At 36.3% G+C, this 21905-nt stretch overlaps 1 protein-coding gene across 1 annotated transcript in view; it reads right to left on the bottom strand.

Annotated features, from left to right (window-relative positions):
• Nucleotides 1-379: 379 nt before the first annotated feature.
• RAB21 (RAB21, member RAS oncogene family) overlaps nucleotides 380-21905 on the bottom strand; it is a 42868-nt gene continuing 21342 nt past the window's right edge. Inside the window, exons 5-7 of the mRNA XM_070788821.1 lie at nucleotides 16221-16275; nucleotides 15292-15380; nucleotides 380-12529 (exon numbers count right to left, since the gene is read on the bottom strand). Of these exons, the coding sequence (XP_070644922.1) occupies nucleotides 12387-12529; nucleotides 15292-15380; nucleotides 16221-16275 (287 nt within the window). The 3' untranslated portion in view covers nucleotides 380-12386. The remainder of the gene's footprint in view (nucleotides 12530-15291; nucleotides 15381-16220; nucleotides 16276-21905) is intronic.

Genomic DNA, 21905 nt, shown 5'->3' with positions numbered 1-21905 from the left:
CATGTGCTTGAACTTTCTTTTCAGAAAAAACATGGTCTTTTTGTAGTCTTGCATACTGTTTATTCCTAGGCATTTAAAAGGGGACTTTTCTTCAATTATACCTGTGAACTGCCTATTATTTGTTTAAATGAAAGCTTTTACTTTCTGTGACTAATTTTATACCCAGTGACTTCATTAGTTTTAGCATACTCCTTTCAGTTGACTCTCTGAAGCCTTTTCCTATCTTCTATAAATTTACTTCCTCCTCCATTTTTAATGTCTCTGAATGCCCTCACATCTGTTACATAATTTTCCCCTAGATTTTTAAGTTCCTTGAGGACACAAATTATAGTACTGCATTTGTACACCTTTCAGAGCACCAGTGAAATTCTCTGCATAGAACGGTTTATGGTTCTTTATTATGAAAACAAAAACATGAAGTGCCTGCTAAATTCTGAATCTGTCTCAGTGATTCACTCATATCTCTTTTTCCAGGTCTCACCCACAAATGAAACCAAAACTGATTTCCTTCTAAAAAGAAATTTATCAGTTCTACCCATTCATGGAATCTAATTCCCTTCTCCTACCACAATAACTTTTTAAATAAAATGTCACATATATACTTTGCAATAAAATAGGCCTTTCAGCTTCTAAGATTTTTTCTTGGATTTACATATGAAATTGCAGACAAAAAGTAAAAATTTTAGTTTCAGTTTTGCTTAAACATCCTTGATAATATTCATTCATTGTCCATAATAGTTTTCCTAAAGGTATGTATGATTTCATGTAACAGCTATACACATTAGGTATAACATGATGGGGGAAATGGTCATTAAAGCTTAATATCACATAGATCTAAACCAAAGATGTTTACATGCACAAAACAGAAGATTAAATTCTATATACAAGAAAATCAGTCTTCTTACTTTATAGTTAGAGATCTTATTAAAATATTTCCAAAGTATACCAGTTACCTGGATATCAGAAGAATAAATCAGTCATGTGTCCTTCTTAAAAATACTACACAAAATCAGAATTTCACATGATAAAGCAAATGTTCCTTCCCCAAAGCATTTTCAAATGTAGTTAAAAATTCTAACTTCCAAATTAAAATTTTCATTAGGTGAAGTCAAGTAGCAATAATTGTATGATACAGTGAAATAAGATGAAAATTCAAGAAAGTATAGACAAAAAGCAGCTTTTTGGTGGGGGGAGGGGGGTTGGAGGGCATGCCACATGACTTGTGGGATCTCAGTTCCTCCGCCAGGGACTGAACCTGGGCACAGAAGTGAAAGCCCAGAATCCTAACCACTAGACACTAGGGAACTCCCCAACTCCCAAAAAGCAGCTCTGAAAACTGCCCAACCAAAAAATATATAAAGCAGTTTCCATATGTTTAATATTTTAAGTAGCTCAAATGCTACTATAGATAAAAACACACATCCAGGAAAGAAACATAAGATTAAATACATGTGTGTATGTATATATGTATATATATATATATATATATATATATAATTGAATCACTTTTTTATACACCTAAAACTAACACCATATTGTAAATCAACTATACTTCAATAAATAAACTTTAAAAATAAAAGAAACGAACCAAAAAAACACTGCCCAGCCAAAATGAATAAATATTTGTAGATTTTCCTCACAGGGTCATAAGATACTATCCCTCAGCTTAACTCTAAGGCTCTTCTCAAACCTCATGATGAGGTTCTTTCACTTCTTCAATAATTGATTCTTCCTTGTATTTTATAGTAGACTAATATCCCTTAGATCTTATATTGACTGTATATATTTCACACTCCCAACTCCTAAAAACTGAGGCATAAATTTTCAAATGTGCTAGTATTCTAAGATTACTATCAAAGACCATTAAAGGTAGGCAATTGAGATTTGGAGATCTAACCAATGCGTTCATAAGCTCAAGATATGAATCCTGACCACAACATTCAAATAATATAAGTGCAATTAGTTTTCATTATTTCTTATTTAGATAAATACAGGCATACCTCAGAGATATTGCAGGTCCCATTCCAGACCATCAAAATAAAGCAAATATGGCAATAAAGTGAGTCATACAAACTTTTTGGTTTCCCAGTGCATATAAAACTTTTTACTCCATACTATTAAGTGAGCAATAGCATATGTCTAAAAAAAAAAAGTACAGAATAATTTTAAAATACACCAAAAAATTGCCAATAGTTAACAAAGATCACTGATCTCAAATCATTGTAACAAATATAATACTGAAAAAGCTTGAAATAAGAATTACCAAAATGTGAAACAGACACAAAGTAAGCAAATGCTCTTAGAAAAATGATGCTGATAGACTTCAACACAGGGTCGCCAGGAACCTCCAATTTGTGTAAAAACAAAAAACTTCTTTGTGCAATAAAGCAAAAGCTCACTAAAACAAGGTATGCCTGTAGATAAATGTCCATCTACAAGGCTAATCAGTGTAAATGACAACCTGAGACTATGACTCGTTTATTTTACCTTCTGCCTCTTTTCCTGTCCATTCACTGTTTAATTCTCAGTTGGGATGGGGGGGGGGGGGGGGGCGGGGGGGGGGCGCCTATCAGGTACATGCAAACTTTCCTTTTAGTATTTCTTGGTGTGTACATTAAAATAGCATAAAAATTCAGTTAATATAGTAAGTGTAGTGATCTGCTTTGAATATCCCATTAAAATGTACTGAATTAATTATAAGTAACTGGCATGTGCATTTTTAACTGCAAAGTAACCAGGAAACAGCAGCTAAATCACCTTGAAATACTGAAGAAGCTAAAAACATTAAAAAAAATTTTTTTCTATTAGAAATTAAGAATTTGGGGATACTAACTTCCACCCAGTTTTTAATATTAGGGCAAAAATGGTGAGACATGGTAAAAGTTCTCTAGTTCAAGTGTTTCCAAAAGATAACAGGCAGTGCCATAATCAGCTTCAAAAAGATCCTGCCATCACCACCACCACCAAAAAAACAAGAGAGCAAAACTGGTCAGGAAATTCAAGGACAGCATTAGCAGAACTTGTGGCATATGAAAAATTTGGGAATTCATTGCAGAAATGCCAAGTAGCTGGAAGCTTCTGTGTAATTTATCATGGCGAAAGACTGTAATTGGGGGGCAGGGAAGAGCTGACTAAGGTATTAGTTAATCTTACTAACTAAAGGTCACAGAACTTATCTCAGTCTTCCCTAATATTAAAACTGACTTTAAATATTGTTAGTAGAAGTTATTATTAGGCGAGGGACATACTCAAATGTCTCTATCATTATTAAATGCAAGCTTTTCTTTAAAAAGAAAAAAAGCAGAGCTTAGCTTAGAGTTTCTTCCTTCCTTTTTTAGCACTGCCACAAATATTCTGATTCTTTGATGCTATGTTTTCAAGTGGCTATTCTTGCATTCTTGACTTTTAATACTCTGAATCACAAATCTTGCCAAATTTTATTTCTCTAATTAAACTCACCTATATTCCTATTGACTGTTCATAGAAAAAGACAACTCACTTACCAGATTGAATGAAGCTCTTGATCAACACAACTCTTGAACTTTAGCTCTTAGTTCTGTATTTAAGATAATTCCCCCTTTCTGCCCCCATATATTAGTCATATTTTGTTAAACCTTTCATAGACGAGAACTGCTCATGTATGGTGATTATTTTGTAAATAATTCTATATCCAGTTAAGAATTTTTAAATTTTCTATTGGAAGAAGCACAGCTGTAGTTCTAGCAAAGCAGTGAATCAAATGCTGAGGAACTAGAACTGTCACATGACAACCTCAAGGCAACCTACTGAAGATTAAGTTCTCAGTAAATGAACAATGTTATACCTGGCAATTTTCAATAAAGTTCATCCTGGATTATATCCTTAATAAATAAATTTCTTGTGCCACTACTGTTATCTTTGACAGGGAGGAAATACTAAATGCCACTTCTTCAGCTAAAGTACGTTTTCAGGTTTCATAATACCAACATGGGACTCAAAATGGGGAGCGAGGAGCTTATATTGCATAGTATTTGGATAAGAGGAATAACTTTGTTACCCAGGAGACAGCCAGAGTCTCAAAGCCTCTTGTTCTTATGATATAGTTTTTCCTTTACAGGCTTCTTACGTTTTGAAGAGCTGTCACTAGATTATTAAAAGTATTTACGTTTTGTGAACTAGTGGAGCTGAATTAATGAAGATGAAAAGAAGTTACTTCTTGATAACTGGTTCATGGAACAGTTTTTCTTTTTTTTTTTTGGAATAGTTTTTCTTAAAAACAAGTCAATGAATTGACTTTGTTTTCTACCCAAGAGGATCAAGAAGAGACATAGATAACTTTAATAACACACTGCAGTATCAAAAATATTCTTAAAAGGCACTGGAAAGAGTATTAGGAAATCCTGGTATTCATGAAGCTGTCTTTCTGGCCTGTATCTTCAATTTCAGGAAGGAAAAAGGCAACCCATACTCCTAAACTGGAAAGTGCCTTTAGAAATAAATGTTATGGAGTTCCCCGGTGGTCAAGAATCTGCCAGCCATCGCAGGGGACACAGGTTTGATCCCTGGCCCAGGATGATCCCACATGCCACAGAACAACTAAGCCTGTGCACCACAGCTACTGAGCCAGCACTTTAGAGCCTGAGCCACAACTGCTGCAGTCCATGCCCCTTAGAACCCGTGCTCCACACCAAGAGAAGCCCCTGTGATGAGCAGCCTGTGCACAACTAGAGTACCATGCGCAGCAGTGAAGACCCAACACAGCCAGAAGAAAGAATACACGTCAGCACGCTACCCTCCCCAAAGGGGTTTACTGTCACTCGGGAATGGACTGTGTCCTGGATTACTATCTGACAACAGGGAACATCTGTCAAAGGCAAAGAAAACAACTGCTTTTTTAAATACATTTTTTTCAAGATTAAAGAAAAAAGCTGTGTAAACAAGCAAAAGACATGTTTCTTCAGTGCTACCACAAAATTTGGAAAAGTAATAAGAACTTGAGGACTTAATTGCCACTTAAGGCTAGAAAACATATTCTATTTTAATCTGGCTAGAAAATGTACTGTTTGCAAGACCCAAAATTCTGTTCAGCTTTACTGCAAATTCACTTCTCAACTTCAACTGCTGTCATTCTCATTACTGCACCTCACAAATTTGACCAGTACCTATCTATGTGATCAAACAGAATGTTAGCATGTGCTTGGTTGATCTCATATCCACAAATAAACCATTTATATCCTAGACTGTGGGCAATGGTAATCAGTTCCCCATCTCCAAGCTCTAACTATAAAGTCTGGTTCCCGTGTGCCTGCTCTGGGCACTCAATGAATGAATGAAATTGATAGTCATGATGAACAGAGAACATGTTTAAATCTTTAAAAATACCATATGGAAACAATTAACAAAACCATGTAAACTTGTGCTTAACTTGCTGTCTGAATTGTTTTCATTAAAAGTCAAATATGAATAAATCTGTTGTTCTGGAGTACATATATTTATGTCTCAGTACATACGCTTAGCTATAACCTTAACAGTGCAGAGAAATACTCAAAGTAATTGTTGGGGACATTACAATGCTTCCCAAGCGGGAAGCGGGAAAATACGCCAAAAGTTACACTGGTATCAAGGACTTTGGACTCCCTCATCCCTTTTTCCCAGCCCTATTTCCATAGGGGGCAAAACCAATAATTTTATGGACTTCCCCAGAATGCTGCTGCTGCTAAGTCGCTTCAGTCGTGTCCGATTCTGTGCGACCCCATAGATGGCAGCCCACCAGGCTCCCCCGTCCCTGGGATTCTCCAGGCAAGAACACTGGAGTGGGTTGCATTTCCTTCTCCAATGCATGAAAGTGAAAAGTGAAGTTGCTCAGTCGTGCCCAACTCTTCACGACCCCATGGATTGCAGCCCACCAGGCTCCTCCGTCCATGGGATTTTCCAGGCAAGAGTACTGGAGCGGGTTGCCATTTCCTTCTCCCCAGAATGCTGCTGCTGCTAAGTTGCTTCAGTCGTGTCCGACTCTGTGCGACCCCAGAGATGGCAGTCCACCAGGTTCCCCCGTCCCTGGGATTCTCCAGGCAAGAACACTGGAGTGGGTTGCCATTTCCTTCTCCAATGCATGAAAGTGAAAAGTGAAAGTGAAGTCGCTCAGTCGTGTCTGACTCTTTGCGACCCCATGGATTGCAGCCTACCAGGCTCCTCCATCCATGGGATTTTCCAGGCAAGAGTACTGGAGTGGGTTGCCACTGCCTTCTCCCCAGAATGCTAGTTACTCCTAAAGGAAATGTACAACATCTTCAGAGTCAGGTACTTAACTTCTAGTTCAAGAACTGTTATCACTGATTTAACTTTCTTTTAAAAGGTATGATTCTGATTTGTTCTTGCAAAGTTGGTCATTGATTGAGGGCAGAATTTGACATAGGGTAGAAATTGCTTTCGACTCAGCAACTAACACTTTCAATCATGTCCAACTCTTTGGGACCCCATGGACTGTAGAAGGGGGTGACAGAATGAGATGGTTGGATGGCATCACTGAGTCAATGGACAGACATTTCAGTGAACTCTGGGAGACAGTGAAGGGCAGGGAAGCCTGATGTGCTGCAGTTTATGGGGTCACAGAGTCAGACACGACTTAGCAACCCAACAACAAACTGCTTTCAGGGAACTGAACATTTGTAAAGGCCAAAAATAAACTAAAACATTTATATATTAGATAGAGACACATACCAAGTTGTTAACAACAGTTACCTCTAAAGAGGGATGGTTGGGGAGGGGAAGACCTGAAGAAAGATTTTCATTTTTCATTCTGTATTAACGGCACAAATTAACCAAGTTTTCAATTTTTGGTAGCGTGAAGTCTTGTGTTATGTAACGCTCAAAGCTGTATAAAGACTCGTTTTAGTTTGTCCTCTTTTTCCTACCAATTATACCTTCCCTTTTTTCCTTCTTTCCTTAAATAAAAGCTTATTCTGAATAAAGTTCATGGGGTCGCAGAGTCGGACACGACTAAGTGACTGAACTGATACCTTCCCTTTTTTCCTTCTTTCCTCAAATAAAAACTTATTCTGAATATAAGAAAAATCTGCTAAAGTTAACTCCTGAATTTTATGTACTAGTCAGTCAACAGTAGGCCAAAAGTAATACTTCAAATGAATTGTAGGCAGATGTCTAATTTCTTGATTCACACGCTTAAGAGAGACCCCGATTCTAAGTTAAATCCTGCCTTGCATTTAAATTATATGATTCTAATGAAATCCACATAATTGGCCAGATTCCTATGGGGAAGATTTTTTTTTGTTTTCTTTTAGGCCATGTGGCATGTGGGATCCCAGTTCCCTGACTACACCAGTGACCTAACATGTGCCCCCTGCATTGAGAGCGAGGAATCCTAATCATCGGACTGCCAGGAGAGTCCCTGGAGAAGGTTTTATGGACAGCCAGAAGTTATATAAAAAGGCAAAATATACCCAAAGAGATTGGAAGAAAATGAAAATCTGTATATATTGACGTAAAATCTCCTAGACATTTTGGTAGGAAAAAAAGCAAGTTGCAAAACATATGCATAGTAAGACACAATATGTAAAAATTTTAAATGCACAAAATTATGTATTTCTACAGGTAAACATATATGTATATAAATGCATAAAGAAAAGGTGATTGAAGAGTATACACTCTAGAGCAACAGTTAACAGTTTCCATTTTGGAGAGGGTATCCCAGTGGCACTTTTACAATATCTGTATTTTTAATTTTTTTCCTAGAATATAGTCATATGTAATTAAATAAAAAACGAGGAACTTTTATACTTCTAGGAAGTACTTCATACGATGGTTTCCTTAAAATAGCTTGCTACCACTAAAGATTGTTGAGTTGTTTAGTCACTAAGTCGTGTCCGACTCTTTGTGAGCTCATGGACTACAGCAGGCTAGGCTCCTCTGTCCATTGCATTTCCCAGGCAAGAATACTGGAGTGGGTTGCCATTTCTTTCTCAAGGGGATCTTCCTGACCCAGAAATCAAATCCGCATCTCCTGCACTGGCAGGCGGATTCTTCACCACTGAGCCCCCAGAGAAACCCACCACTAAAGGTATAGTTTACTAAATACCACTGTTGTCTGTTTTTCATCATCATCATCCTTTACCCCTGCTATCCCACACCTTTCTCTCATTGCTCCACACAAGATCAAATTTAAGGAAATCACATAAGCTTTTTCTTGAGTATTTGATAATGAAGAAATGATTCAGTTGCCAGGAAGTACCAAACTCAGAGAGAACCGATACCATGGCAACAAAGATCATTTAAGTAGGTGGGCTCATCCTTTGGCTTTAATCCAATGCACCTGGAAATACGTGCATTATTTTGGAGAGGACAAGATGCTTTAAGAATAAGATTCTTTCTGGGTGTTCCATGTACCATGCCATGTTCATTATTTACTGCAGAAAAAATGCTGCAGTAGAAAGGTTAACACCTAAAAGCACACTCAGCTTCCTTAGAAGAGAGATTATATATAAATCCCAGATAGCCCAAGCAGTGCTAAAGATCTGCCAAAGTGGTATTTGTTTAGAAGCAAAGCATTTTTGCTTAAAATTGCAAACCTTTAAGAGTATTTCTATATTTTTTCATTACATGTGATTAATACTAAAATACTTACATGAAAGTTTGCTGAAAATTATAGTTTTCTTGAAAAGGGAAAAGCTATCAAAGTCAGACATATGTGTAACATGAATTTTAGCCCATAACACCAAATATATTCTTACTGTTTTAGCTGATAAAATATTACAGAACAGCAGCTTACTAGAATCAATGACTACTATGAAATCAAGTAAATGTACAAGTTCAATGAATCCCAGCTTTTAATTATTAAAATCTAGGTAATGCAATTTATAATTTAGAAAAGTACACTTAAGGATCTATTTAGTTTCTGTATCTTTAGAAATTATTGTAAGGTTCTTGCTGGTCATTACTATCTACCCCATTTTTTAGAGGATCTGCACATTTTAAATGGTCACAAATTAGGTATACCCTCTTTGTCACACTGTTTCTACTTTAAAATACATGTATCTTTTAGATATATATACTTTTAGATGCTTTTAAAGTATCTACTTTAAAAAACTATAATGGCAAACAGAAGTCAAAAGGTAAATTTCAAAAGTCAAAGGCATGATCAAACCCTTCCAGAATGTAAGTTATATCATCTGAAGTTAATATAAGATCGATGATCTAAGATCCCTGGTAGCATTTGTAATACAGAAAATTGAAAATTATGGATTAAAAGAAATAAAACAGTATAACAACTCATTTTTAATGTTCTAAATATTTGGCACAATGCATAATTTGCCTTATTTAGAAACTATTTGTTAAAAGTACTGTAATTTTTTAAATGATTTTTAAAATTGTCAGGGTGTAGAATTTCCTATCTACCTGATTTTCATTCTACTTCTTACTACCTTCCTTCTCTATTTCTTTTCTCACTGAAAATCTAAAAATGAAATATTCTGCTTTTATTTTAATGCCAAATAAAAAGTAATTACTAATAATATACAAGCTAATATTTTTCAAAAGATTTTAATTTAGCTGTTACAGCCATAGCTTTAGGCTATTTTCAGAAGATATCCCCAGAACCAAAGAAATTCAGATATTTTATATGATAATGTGATGCTTATTGCTTTTCAGATTACTGTTTACCCCCAAATTGTGAAATGTGTATTTTTAAAAACAATAATCTTCCTCTATAATCACAATGCAAAACAAGCAGAATATCCATTGTCATTACAGAAACTATGATTGTATACTTTAAATATTTGGATACCCTTTTAATGTCTATCTTAAACCAACTTTTAATTTATATATACCAAGAGAATACACTTATTAGTTGAAAAATATATTGGTTCTACCTACCTACTACTTTTAATACACAACATGATAGTTTGTGTCTTCTTCCTAGTAGCACAATTGTAAGGACAGGAACACAAAAGACGTATTAGGGAGGTAAAGTAAGTACCAGAAAAATTTTCTTAGCCTTTGTTTGTAATTTTTTTATCTCTCCTTTGATTACACGCTTCAACTGATTTGTCCTGTTTCACTACCCTTTCAGTCTATTCCTACCTAAAACTTTTGAGCTTTGGAGCAAGGTCAGGTATACCATATTATCTATTGTTGCTACTGAATTAGTTTAAATTACAGGTGAAAAAAATAATGAAATGCTTGATGTTAAGGAAGATGCACAGAAACCAAGGAAGAGTAAAGAAAGAAACAGAGAGAGTGGTTGTACCTCACCAATAATTATCTGGCAACTCTGGAGAAGAGGTTTCTATCTGGACTTAATATAGGGCGGAAAATCAAAGAGTCCAACTCTCCAATTATGACTTTTGATTTTACTTTTTAAAATAAACCTCAATTTCATCTCTAATTAGTTTTAAAAACATACTTCACTCCAATGGAGAGGAGCTTATTTCCCATCTACATCTACAACAAGGCTTTCTCTATAAACAAAAAAACCAGGAAGGCAAAAACTATTTGTTCTAGTATCTGTACTCAGAATCTCCCCTGCCTCCCTCCAGGAAACCAAGGAACTACACAGAGTACGATCATCCCATAAAAGAAGACAATTTTAGCTTATCTTTCAGGAAACTCTTTCCACCCACCTCCCTAAACACACACAACAGAGAAGCAGTGTGTTGAGTTTGACAGAGACAACAATTAAAGAGGGTAAAAATGCAGACTTATAGAATACTTAATACTAAGTTAAAATTGCAATATCATAACATCAAGATGGCAATTCATTCAACTTTAACCCATTTGGGAAAATTATTTTTTTTTAACTATAACTTCTTTATATTCTCTTAACTGTTCAAGCTAATAATTTTATTGTATACTACTGCTTCTTGTAAGAAGTAAATCCAGGGACCATTCCATTTTATCTTAGACATATCATTTACTAGTTTTCCAAGCATGACAGAAATGGAAAAATATATATATTAGAACAAGAACAATTTATGTTAATTTACACAATTTGTGTTCTTCCTGTGCCGGATTCTATTAAAATTAACAAATTTAAGTTTAGACTTATGCTTAAGGAAAAAAAAAAAAAACCTAGTGAGACTCATTTACAAAGTATACAAGAATATAATTTTATAATAAATCTTTCCAGTGTTCACTATAACTACATTACATGAAATGTTTCCCTTCAAAGAAACTCAGAAGGATAGCGCTTACAAAATGAAACAAAACTTTCTCTGTTCATCTCTGGCAAGCAATGAACAAATACAATTTGCTTAGGAAGGATCCAGAAGTGCTGCCTCCGGAGCAGAAACTACCACTAACATGCTGCTGTGTAAAAGAGTCTTGGTGAGTGGCTACTATCTGGAAGTTCTTCCTCTCTTCTCATACCAGTGAATCCATTTCATATAAAGCGTAAGAGAAAACTAAAGCTTTGCATAAGTGAAACTCAGCATGCTCCACTCAAATACTTCTAAGGTAACCACTCTACAGCAAAAATGGCAGAAGTCATCTCTTTTATCCCTGTCCCCCAAAAAACAAACCCCAGAAAGAACAAAACAACCCAAAACCCAAAGGCAAATGCTGTTGCTCAATTAATCATCAGATGGATTTAGAGGCAAAAAACATGACAACAGCAATAATTCAAGTAAAGTATATGAGAAAATTTAAACACACCGCTTTTAAGTTAAGACAGAAGTGAAGGGGAGCTATGATCTTTATATCAGAGTCAAAAAGCTTAGGCATTATCACCAAATGTTAATTCACTTTACAGTCATCAATGAGACTATTGTATATATTTTTGCACCTTGCACTTGTAAAAGCAGATAAAATATTTAATATGTAATTTACATTGTATTTTACCACCTCAGCATACAGGATGTATATAGATTATATCAAAGTGTAGTAGACAGTTAGGGGCCTGTGCAAACCCTGCAAAAATAGTACTTCAGGTATCTGCTAATTAAAAAAAAAAAAAACAACAAAAGAAGAAGAAAACAAAAGACAGTTTGCTGTTTAGAAGGGATACAATTCAAACTACCACAAAATACAAAGGACTGCAAAAATGTATACCATTCCAACAACATATATAAGTTATTAAATAAAGATTTGATTTAAAAGAATATAAATGAAGCCTTTAAGTAGGTCTTTTCTACATGCATATTATTTCTTATTAAAGAAAAAAATATGTAAAAAGGCCATTGGTAATTGCTTTGTTAACATTTGTAGAAAATGCCAATTCTCTGGTCACAAACTCCACTAAGTTTAGCACTTAAGGTCTCTGCAGTTATAAACGTAATTTAAAATACTGTTAATTCCATAACTCCATCGGTAAAATAATGTGACTTGGAATATGGCAGTCTTCATGTTGAGGGCAATGATCCACAGTTTGTTTTTTTTACTTTCTTAGGGGTGAACAGTTATCCAGAAGAACAGCACCCTCCGCCAACGCTCTGGGCTTGAGGTTCATCATCAATAATCTGTACACCTCGCCTTGCAGCTCCTGGCTGACTGGAGCCATTGCCTTTTGCCCTCTCATCCACTTGTGCAGTTTCTATCATTCCTAAGAGAGGGAGAAAGCAGAGATCATTTAGGACCACAACCTGAGCCTTCTGTTTCTCTAATTTCCATTTACCATCATGATAGCAGACTTTCAACCAACAAGGAAACTAAGTAATAGCAAAGGTATTTGTCCAGCTGCATCACAGCCACAGTGACATCACCAGAGAAAACAAGTTTTTGATTTGAACAAATGACTGTATACAAGTGTCATCCTTAAGATTTTCCAAGTATATTTAGAAATATGTCAGTTCAGTTCAGTCGTCTAGTCGTGTCTGACTCTTTGCAACCCCATGGACTGCAGCACACCAGGCCTCCCCATCCATCACCAACTCCCAGAGTTTACTCAAATTCACTTCCATTGAGTTGGTGATGCCATCCAACCATCTCATCCTCTGTCGTCCCCTCTTCCCGCCTTCAAAATATGTCAAAGAAGGTCAAATTGTTCCAAGTACAAGCGATATTTAGGGTACAAGATTATTTTTCAAGTAATGTGAAACTTTTAAGCAAATAACATTTGAAGAACCAAAGAGTTTAGGATGAAGGCGGAAGAAGAAAGCTGGAGGACTCACACTATCTGGTTTAAAGATACAATAGAAAGTTGCTCTAATGATGACAGTGAGATACTGGTGAAAGAAGAAATACAGAGATAAACAAAACAGGTCCAGAAACAGACTCCCATACATACGGTCACTTGATTTTTAACAAGCGCCAAGTTTACTGAATGAAAACAGAATCATCTTTTCAAGAAACAGTACTAGAATTGGACATTTACATGTAAAAATTGAAAGTTCAATCTGTATCTCCCACCATAATTTCAGATCTAAATGTAAAACAAAATGTCTAGAAGAAAACATAGCAGGAGGGGCTTCCCTGGTGGCTCACTGGTAAAGAAGTAGATCCCAATGCAGGAGATCAATCCCTGATCCAGGAGGATCCTACATGACTCAGAGCAACTAAGCCCACACAGCACAACTATCGCGCCTGTGCTCCATAAAGCCTGGGAGCCACAACTACTGCAGCCTGCGGGCCCGAGCCGGTGCTCCACACGCGGGGAGCCACTGCCGTGGGAAGCCCGCAGAGCACAGCTAGAGTGTAGCCCCCGCTCTCCGCAACCGAAGAAAAGCCCATACAGCAGTGAAGACCCAGCATGGCCAAAAATAAACTAACTGATTTAAGAAAAAAAAAAAGGGGGGGGGGAATAGGAGGAAATCTCTGTAGAAGAAAATCTTTATGACTTTGAGTTAGCAAAGATTTCTCATGTAAGACACACAAAAAATGACTCATAAAGAAAAACTGATAAATCAGACCTCATTAAAATTTAGATCTTTTGCTCTTTGAGAAACAGTTAAGAAAAATGAGACTATAAGACACAGACTAGGAGTAAATAGTCGCAAAATACATATCTGAAAAGATGAGCAGAGAAAAGCGAGTCCTTAGAACAGAATAAGGGTTCTAAACTTGCGTCCAGAGACTGATCTTAAACAATGGTTTCCAAATTGAGGTATATGGGACAATTCATTGAGATGAAATTAGAAAACAGTTTCCCCCAACCTTTCAAAATTTCTATTTTTTTAATATGTTTTACAATATACAAAATAAGCACTTGTACATGTTCTATAATTTTAAAATAACATATGGAGAATACTCAATCTTTTTATATAAAGATGTGATATATAACATTTACAAGCCACTGATCTAGAACCTGAGTACTCAAAGTATGGTCTGAGGACTAGTATCATTAAACCTTGGGTGTCTGTTAGAAAACAGAAGTTCAGGCCTACATGAGACCAACTTTATCAAATTACAATTTTAACAAGATCTCCTAGTGACTGATATGTACAGCAGTGGTTCTCAAATTTTAGTATAAATCAGAATCATGAGGAATGATTAAAACACAGAGTTGGGGAACCGCCTTCTAGAATTTCGATTCAGTAGGTTTGGGGTAAGGCCCAAGAACTTGCACTTCTAACACATTCTCAAATGATGCTAATGGTGCTGATTAGGGGACTACATTTGGAGAATTACTCTCCCAGGTGAACTACGAACGATCTTCAGGTTTACATAAAACTGATACTTACTCCAAAGTTTGTGTATATGTACATTTTTCTAGAGAGAAAGCCATCATTTCATCATGTTTTCTAAAGAGTCTGTGATTTCAAGGAATGTAATTTGACAAAATCATCTCAACCCATTATTCTACAGACTGGGGTTTTCCTAAGTATAGTATGTGTTCTATTGGTGATATGAGAAATGACTTTCAGGTTGTATATGATAAACATTTTCCTTTCTCTTTTTTTAAATAAGAAAAAGCACAAACATACATAAAAGAAAAACATAATGAAAATCTATACGTCCATCACACACTTTCATCCATACTTGGCAATCATCGCTACCATTATTTTTAAATCAAATTTATGTGCCAGATACATAAATTTCATTCATAAATTATGATTTCTAAAGATAAAAACTTAAAAAAGAATTTTTAGGCATAATCACAACACCATAATCATGCCTAACAAAATTCACAATATTTCTTAAGATCATCAATATCCAGTGAGTATTCATATAGTCCCAATCATTTCACAAATGTTCTTTTTCACTAGTTTGTCAAATTAGAATACAAATAAGGTCCATCCACTGCAGCATGCTGTTACATCTCTTAAATCTTTTTTATTCTGTATATTCCCCTTCCATTTTTATTTTTAATGGTATTGCATTTATTTTAATATATATTTAGCAAACACCACACATTCATACACCTACTTTTACAAAGGTCAAGAAAGAGTTCCTCAATTCCTTTGTTCTGTTTGGCTGAAGTGTGATAATGTTTTGCTCCCACAGATTCTGCATACCTTAAAAAGAAAAGTGACATCAGAAATTGCTGTAAAAAAATGTTTCAAGTTTTTGCCACAACTGCTATTTGAACTTTTTTTTTTACAGTAGCACTTTTGGTGACTTATTACTGATTAACCCAGGTTTAGTGAAATTAAAATTATATCCTGGTTAGTATCTCTATATATTGAACCAACTTTTATTTATTTATTTTTTTGAACCAACTTTTAAATAAGAATATATTGCAAGACTTGAAATTTTTATAAATTAATTTGCAACCCAAATATTTTAGTTTTTGTGACTCGCTATTTGGCCATGGCAGTTTCCTTTTGCATCACTTTTACACTTTTTACTGAAATCAGAAAGAGAATTCAGAGAAGGCGATGGCACCCCACTCCAGTACTCTTGCCTGGAAAATCCCATGGGCAGAGGAGCCTGGTAGGCTGCAGTCCATGGGGTCACGAAGAGTCAGACATGACTGAGCGACTTCACTTCCACTTTTCACTATCATGCACTGGAGAAGGAAATAGCAACCCACTCCAGTATTCTTGCTGGGAGAATCCCAGGGATGGGGGAGCCTGGTGGGCTGCCGTCTATGGGGTCGCACAGAGTCGGACACGACTGAAGCGACATAGTAGTAGTAGTAGTAGTAGTAGTAGTAGAAAGAGAATTATAAGTGAAATATCTTTAAATGTCACAAAAAGTCCAGAAACTGCCAATGTAAACACACTTCATTGAATCCAATAGCTCAATCTATATTAAAAGGTTTGAGTAATAACGAAATGGTAAAGAACACTGTGCAAGGATGAAGACTTCTTATAGAGAGTGACTGATGGAAGGAAGAGAAAGACAACACTTACGATTCTGCTTCTTGAATGGAAACATGTCTCTCCTTCTCCAAGTCTACTTTATTACCTAATTGGAAAAAGTAAATGCCAGTGTTTAACATTGATTCATTTTTTATAATGAAATTAAGGTAATTCTAAATATACAAATTCTATTTTAATCCCCTATAAAAATAATGCAAATCCCCACCAGACTTCTCAGTGTCTTGAAACTATCAAGTGAACTCCTATGATATGACGGCTGATCATGACTGTCAAGGTGAATGCCTCAACCTCCCTCAGATGGCTCAATGCATATCCCTCCTGAAGCTGCGGCCTCAGAGAGAAAAGACCTCGCCCAAAGAGATGAGCATTCTTTTTGATTTAGACTATAAATGGGATTAGGATTTACTAGGGAACTCTAAGGAAAAATCTATGATTTTTATCCAAGTCTAAGTGGTCCCCAATCAACTCAGAGATGCTCAGTAGTTAAACAAGGCCACCTTATTGCTCATGAAAATGTATTAGGCTAGCCTTTTGGATCCTAAGAATATTTTGGTTTTCTGTATGATATGAACTGATTAAAGAAAGCATTAAAACGTATGGCTTTTGAAGTACTTCATCAGTGCAAGGGAAGAAACTGTATTGTTTGTTTTAAAAACATCAGAGAACTTAGTATATGAACACCATTCAGATTTTAAATTACTGAAAATAAGTTTGGCTTTCCTTAATCAATGGAACCAAACTCAAATTATGCTACAAAGCAACCAGAATAAAAGTGAAGAAACTTCAAAATGCAGATTCCTTATTATATACAGGCTAGAGATGAAGGTAAGAAGGCTGGACTAAGTGCTAAAGGCAAGGGAAATAACAGGAAAGGGGGAAATACACTAAGAAAGGACACGTTAAAAAAATATTTTCATTTCTTCTATTATGACCTATAGAGGTAAATAGGGAAATCCTATAAATAAGGTCATTTTTTTTCTTGGAACTTTAGAGCATCAGGAAGACAATTTCAGATAAAGCATTGAACTAAGCTCCCAATGAAAGATGCAATGCTTAGAACTGAGAGGTACAAGCCCAGAGATTTTGTATATAGAAGACCTCAAATAATCTGAGCCCCTAATTATGTGCAGCCTCAAGCACCATCTGACACGGTTAGCCTAAGGCTGAGAGGGAAGCAGATATGCTAAAGCTCAGAAGGTCCTAACAAATTCAGTACTGAACTCTTCCTTCTTTGAACAGTTATCAGTCTACCTCAGCAAAAAAACACATATTAGTTCTGGTCTCCCACATTATTCTGTCAATAAAATTTTTAATCAGCTAAATATTACAGCCAATATATCCAACAGTCACCAGCAGGATAAGTTGTTCTATGCCATGAAGAATGCAAAAAGCACCACCTAGTGGCAGATGGTGCCAACAAACAGGAACAAGATTCTGCCACAGTAAGAAAGTAAACAGTCTCCTATTGAAAAAGGAGACTTCTGTTGAAATTAATGAAAGCCCTCTGAGTTGGTTTGATAGAGCTTAAATGTCTCTCTTTTTTTTTCAAAATCTGCCAGAATTACTAACATCTACTTTTTAAAAATGAGGATAGGGAAAGTAGACAATCACCTTATTGCCTCAAATGAATATTCGGGGAAAACTGAGACACTGCTTTATTACTTAGTAACATTTTAAACTTAACCAACTTTAATAAAGCCAGTTATTCACTTTTTAAATTTTCTGCCTCACCACCGTGGCTTGCAGTATCTTGGTTACCCAGCCAGAGACTGAACCCGGGCCGCAGCAGGCAAAGCGCCAAGTCCTAAACACTGGGCCACCAGGGAATTCCCTAAAATCTGTTACTATTAAAACTGCTAACTATTTTAATAACATAATTAATATTTTAAACAAAAAAAATCCTTCTACTAAATAACTACTGTTTCTTTGAACAGTTAAGTGCTCATGATGGATTAACAGCACAGACTAAGTCACAAAACTGCCTGTCAGTGACTGATACCTTCCCAAAATTCAAGACCTTTGTAGCTCCTATGTTCTTTTGAAGGCAAGAGAGCTAAAGCTGGCAGTTTTGAGGCTTATTTCCCTGATAGCTCAGATGATAGAGAGTCTGTTTGCAGTGCTGGAGACCCAGGTTCGATCCCTGGGTCAGGAAGATCCCCTAGAGAAGGAAATGGCAACCCACTCCAGTATTCTTGCCTGGAGAATCCCATGAACAGAGGAGCCTGATAGGCTACAGTCCATGGGGTCACAAAGAGTCAGACACGACTAAGAGACTTCACTTCACTTCTGTTTCAATACTACTCTGTGGCCTCATTGGGACCTTTCCAATAGGCTTAAAACACCTGAAAACAAGAATAACCACCAAAATAAGCACCTACTTGAAAGTACTGTATATTTTCTGAGGGCTGAAGCCACTGGAGAAGAAAAACCTATCCTGCTAAGAACACTAAAAACTTTTTCTTCTTTAAAAATACCTATTTTAATAAACAACATGGAAGGGATACACCCATTGCCAAGAGCAGATGGCTAATAGCAATAAAGGGAACTTTATTTTGCTTAGACTGGATGGAATGTGGCGTAGTGGAAACTTTTAAATCTGATAAAATTTGCTTTAACTTCTGGCTCATTTCAAAACTATACGATTTGGGGCATATTACTTCACCTCTCTTAGTCTCACTTTGTACAAATGTAGCTAATAAACTTTCTGAGGTTTATGTGAAAATAAAATATAATGTAAAAGGCCTAGTAAATAGTACACATGCAATGGAGAGTAGTTATTAAAATCAGCCATATCCATCACAGTGAATGATCAAGTGAATGATCAATACAGTTACGAGAGACTTAAAGCTCATGATAATTAACACACTTCTTATCACAATCCTGATTGGCTTAGGAAATCCTTTACCCACCCCACCCCCCAATTTAGTTAGGTTTCCTTTTGTGTTATCCCAGCACCCTCCTCTTACCCCTTCACAGCTTTTACCATAATATACAATAACAGCCTGTTTTTCTCTCTCACCCCACATGATAAGCTCCGGGACAAGTACCGTAACTATTGTTTAACTTATTCACTGTATTACTCTCAAAGCCTGGTACATAGCAGCAAGTAATACATACTGTTGGTTAAGGATATGGGCCTGAAGCAGCAGACAGGCCTGAATTAAAATCCCAGGCCTATCTCTAAGTACTATGTAGTCTGGGAAGTGTCACGCTCTCTAGGTCCATTTCCTCACGTGTAAAATGGCAATGGCAACAATACCTTCTTGCAGTGCTGTCAGGAGGCTTAAATGAAATAATAAGGGTGTAGTTCTTACAACAGTACCTGGCACTCAATAAGTGGTAAGTAATTATTAATAAATATATGTTTAACAAACATACAAATGTTGAGGACTATTAACAAAATATTCTATTAAATAGAACAAACACAGCCAAGAGTGCTGATCAATGGATTAACTAAAACTAGAGGGAAAAGTCTCTACTAGCGAAGTACGGAGTTCTCTATTCCTGATGTACACATTATCAGTGGTTTAGATAAGGACCAAGAAGGTTAAGTTATCTAATTTAACACGAAAAAGCTAGTAATTATAAATATGTCAAACATAAACATTCAGAAACACGTGGCAAGTTGAAATTCTTACACTTAGGTTTATATAACAGTTATGCAGGAAGACAGGAAAAGCCTAACAGAAGAGCAATACTTATAAAAATGGAATTCTGATTTTTGTTAACTATAATCTATGTAAAAGACAAATTAAGCTGACATGACTGCTAAAAAGCATATGCAATCTTAGAATAATCTAAAGAAAAAAGGAACCAAGAGAAATCCAGAAGTCCAAGAAAGAGTTTTAGAGTTCTTTTACTTTCCCCATTAAGAATATTCCTCCACTCTAGTGAATCATGGTCTACTTTCATCTTTGGAGTCAAAAGTCACCTTGGGAGTCCTTAACTCAAAAATATGTATAGTTAAAAGTAATAAAAATAGATTCAAGGGATTAGATCTGGTAGACAATGTCTGAAGAACTATGGATGTAGGTTTGTAACACTGTACAGGAACCAGTAACCAAAATCATCCCAAAGAAAAAGAAATGCAAGAAGGCAAAGAGGTTGTCTGAAAAGGCTTTACAAATAGCCGAGGAAAGAAGAGAAGCAAAAGGCAAGGAAGAAAAGGAAAGATAAACCCAACTGAATGCAGAGTTCCACAGAATAGCAAGGAGAGATAAGAAGGCCTTCTTAAATGAACAATGCAAAGAAATAGAGGAAAACAACAGAATAGGAAAGACTAGAGATCACTTCAAGAAAACTGGGGCTATCAAGGAAACATCTCATAAGAGGATGGGCACGATAAAGGACAGAGATGGTAAAGACCTAACAGAAGCAGAAGAGACTAAGAATAGGTGGCAAGAATACACACAAAAACTGTACAAAAAAGGTCTTAATGACCCAGATAACTAGAACTGGACATCCTGGAGTGTTAAGTCAAGTCGGCCTCAGAAGCATGACTATGAGCAAAGCTAGTGGAGGTGACGGAATTCCAGCTTAGCTATTTAAAATCCTAATAGATGATGCTGTTAAACTCCTGCACTCGATATGTCAGTAAATTTGGAAAATCCAGCAGTGGCCATAGGACTGGAAAAGGTCAGTTTTCATTCCAAACCCAAAGAAAGGCAATGCCAAAGAATGTTCAAACTACCGCACAATTGCACTCATTTCACATGCTAGTAAGGTAATGCTCAAAATCCTTCAAGAGAGGCTTCAACAGTATGTGAACCGATAACTTCCAGGTGTACAAGGTGGGTCTCGAAGAGGCAGAGGAAACCAGAGATCAAACTGAAAACATCTGTTGAATGATGCAGAAAGCAAGGAAGTTCCAGAAAAACATCTACTTCTGCTTCATTGACTATGCTAAAGCTTTTGACTGGGTGGATCACAAAAAACTGGAAAATTCTTAGAGAGATGGGAATACCAGAACACCTTACCCATGTCCTGAGAAACCTGTTTGCTGGTCAAGAAACAACAGTTAGAGCGGGACATGGAACAACAGACTGGTTCCAAATTGGAAAAGGAGTATGACAAGGCTGTATTCTGTCACCCTACTTATTTAACTTATATGCAGAGTAAATCATGCAAAATGCCAGGCTGAATGAAGCACAAGCTAGAATCAAGATTGCTGGGGGAAATATCAACAACCTCAGATATGCAGATGATACCCCTCTAATGGCAAAAAGTGAAGAGGAACTAAAGAACCTCTTGATTAGGGTGAAAAAGAGTGAAAAAGTTGCTTTAAAACTCAACATTCAAAAAACTAAAATCATAGCATCTGGCCCCATCACTTCATGGCAAATAGATGGGGAAAAAGTGGAAACACTGACAGATTTTCTTTTCTTGGGCTCCAAAATCACTGTGGATAGTGACTGCCACCATGAAACAAAAAGACGCTTGTTCCTTGGAAGGTAAACAATGACAAACCTAGACAGGGTATTAAAAAGTAGTGACATCAATTTGCTGACAAAGATCTCTGTAATCAAAGCTATGCTTTTTCCAGTAGTCATGTACGGATGTGAGTTGGACCATAAAGAAGGCTGACTGCTGAACAATTGACGCTTTTGACTTGTGCTCTCCAAGACTTTTGAGAGCCCCTTGGATAGCAAGCAAGAAAATCAAACTAGTCAATCCTAAAAGAAATCAACCCTGAATATTCATTGAAGGACTGATGCT

This window comes from Bos indicus, chromosome 5 (assembly GCF_029378745.1).
Source record: "Bos indicus isolate NIAB-ARS_2022 breed Sahiwal x Tharparkar chromosome 5, NIAB-ARS_B.indTharparkar_mat_pri_1.0, whole genome shotgun sequence".
Taxonomy (NCBI): domain Eukaryota; kingdom Metazoa; phylum Chordata; class Mammalia; order Artiodactyla; family Bovidae; genus Bos; species Bos indicus.
This window is presented reverse-complemented; position numbering and strand designations above follow the sequence as displayed.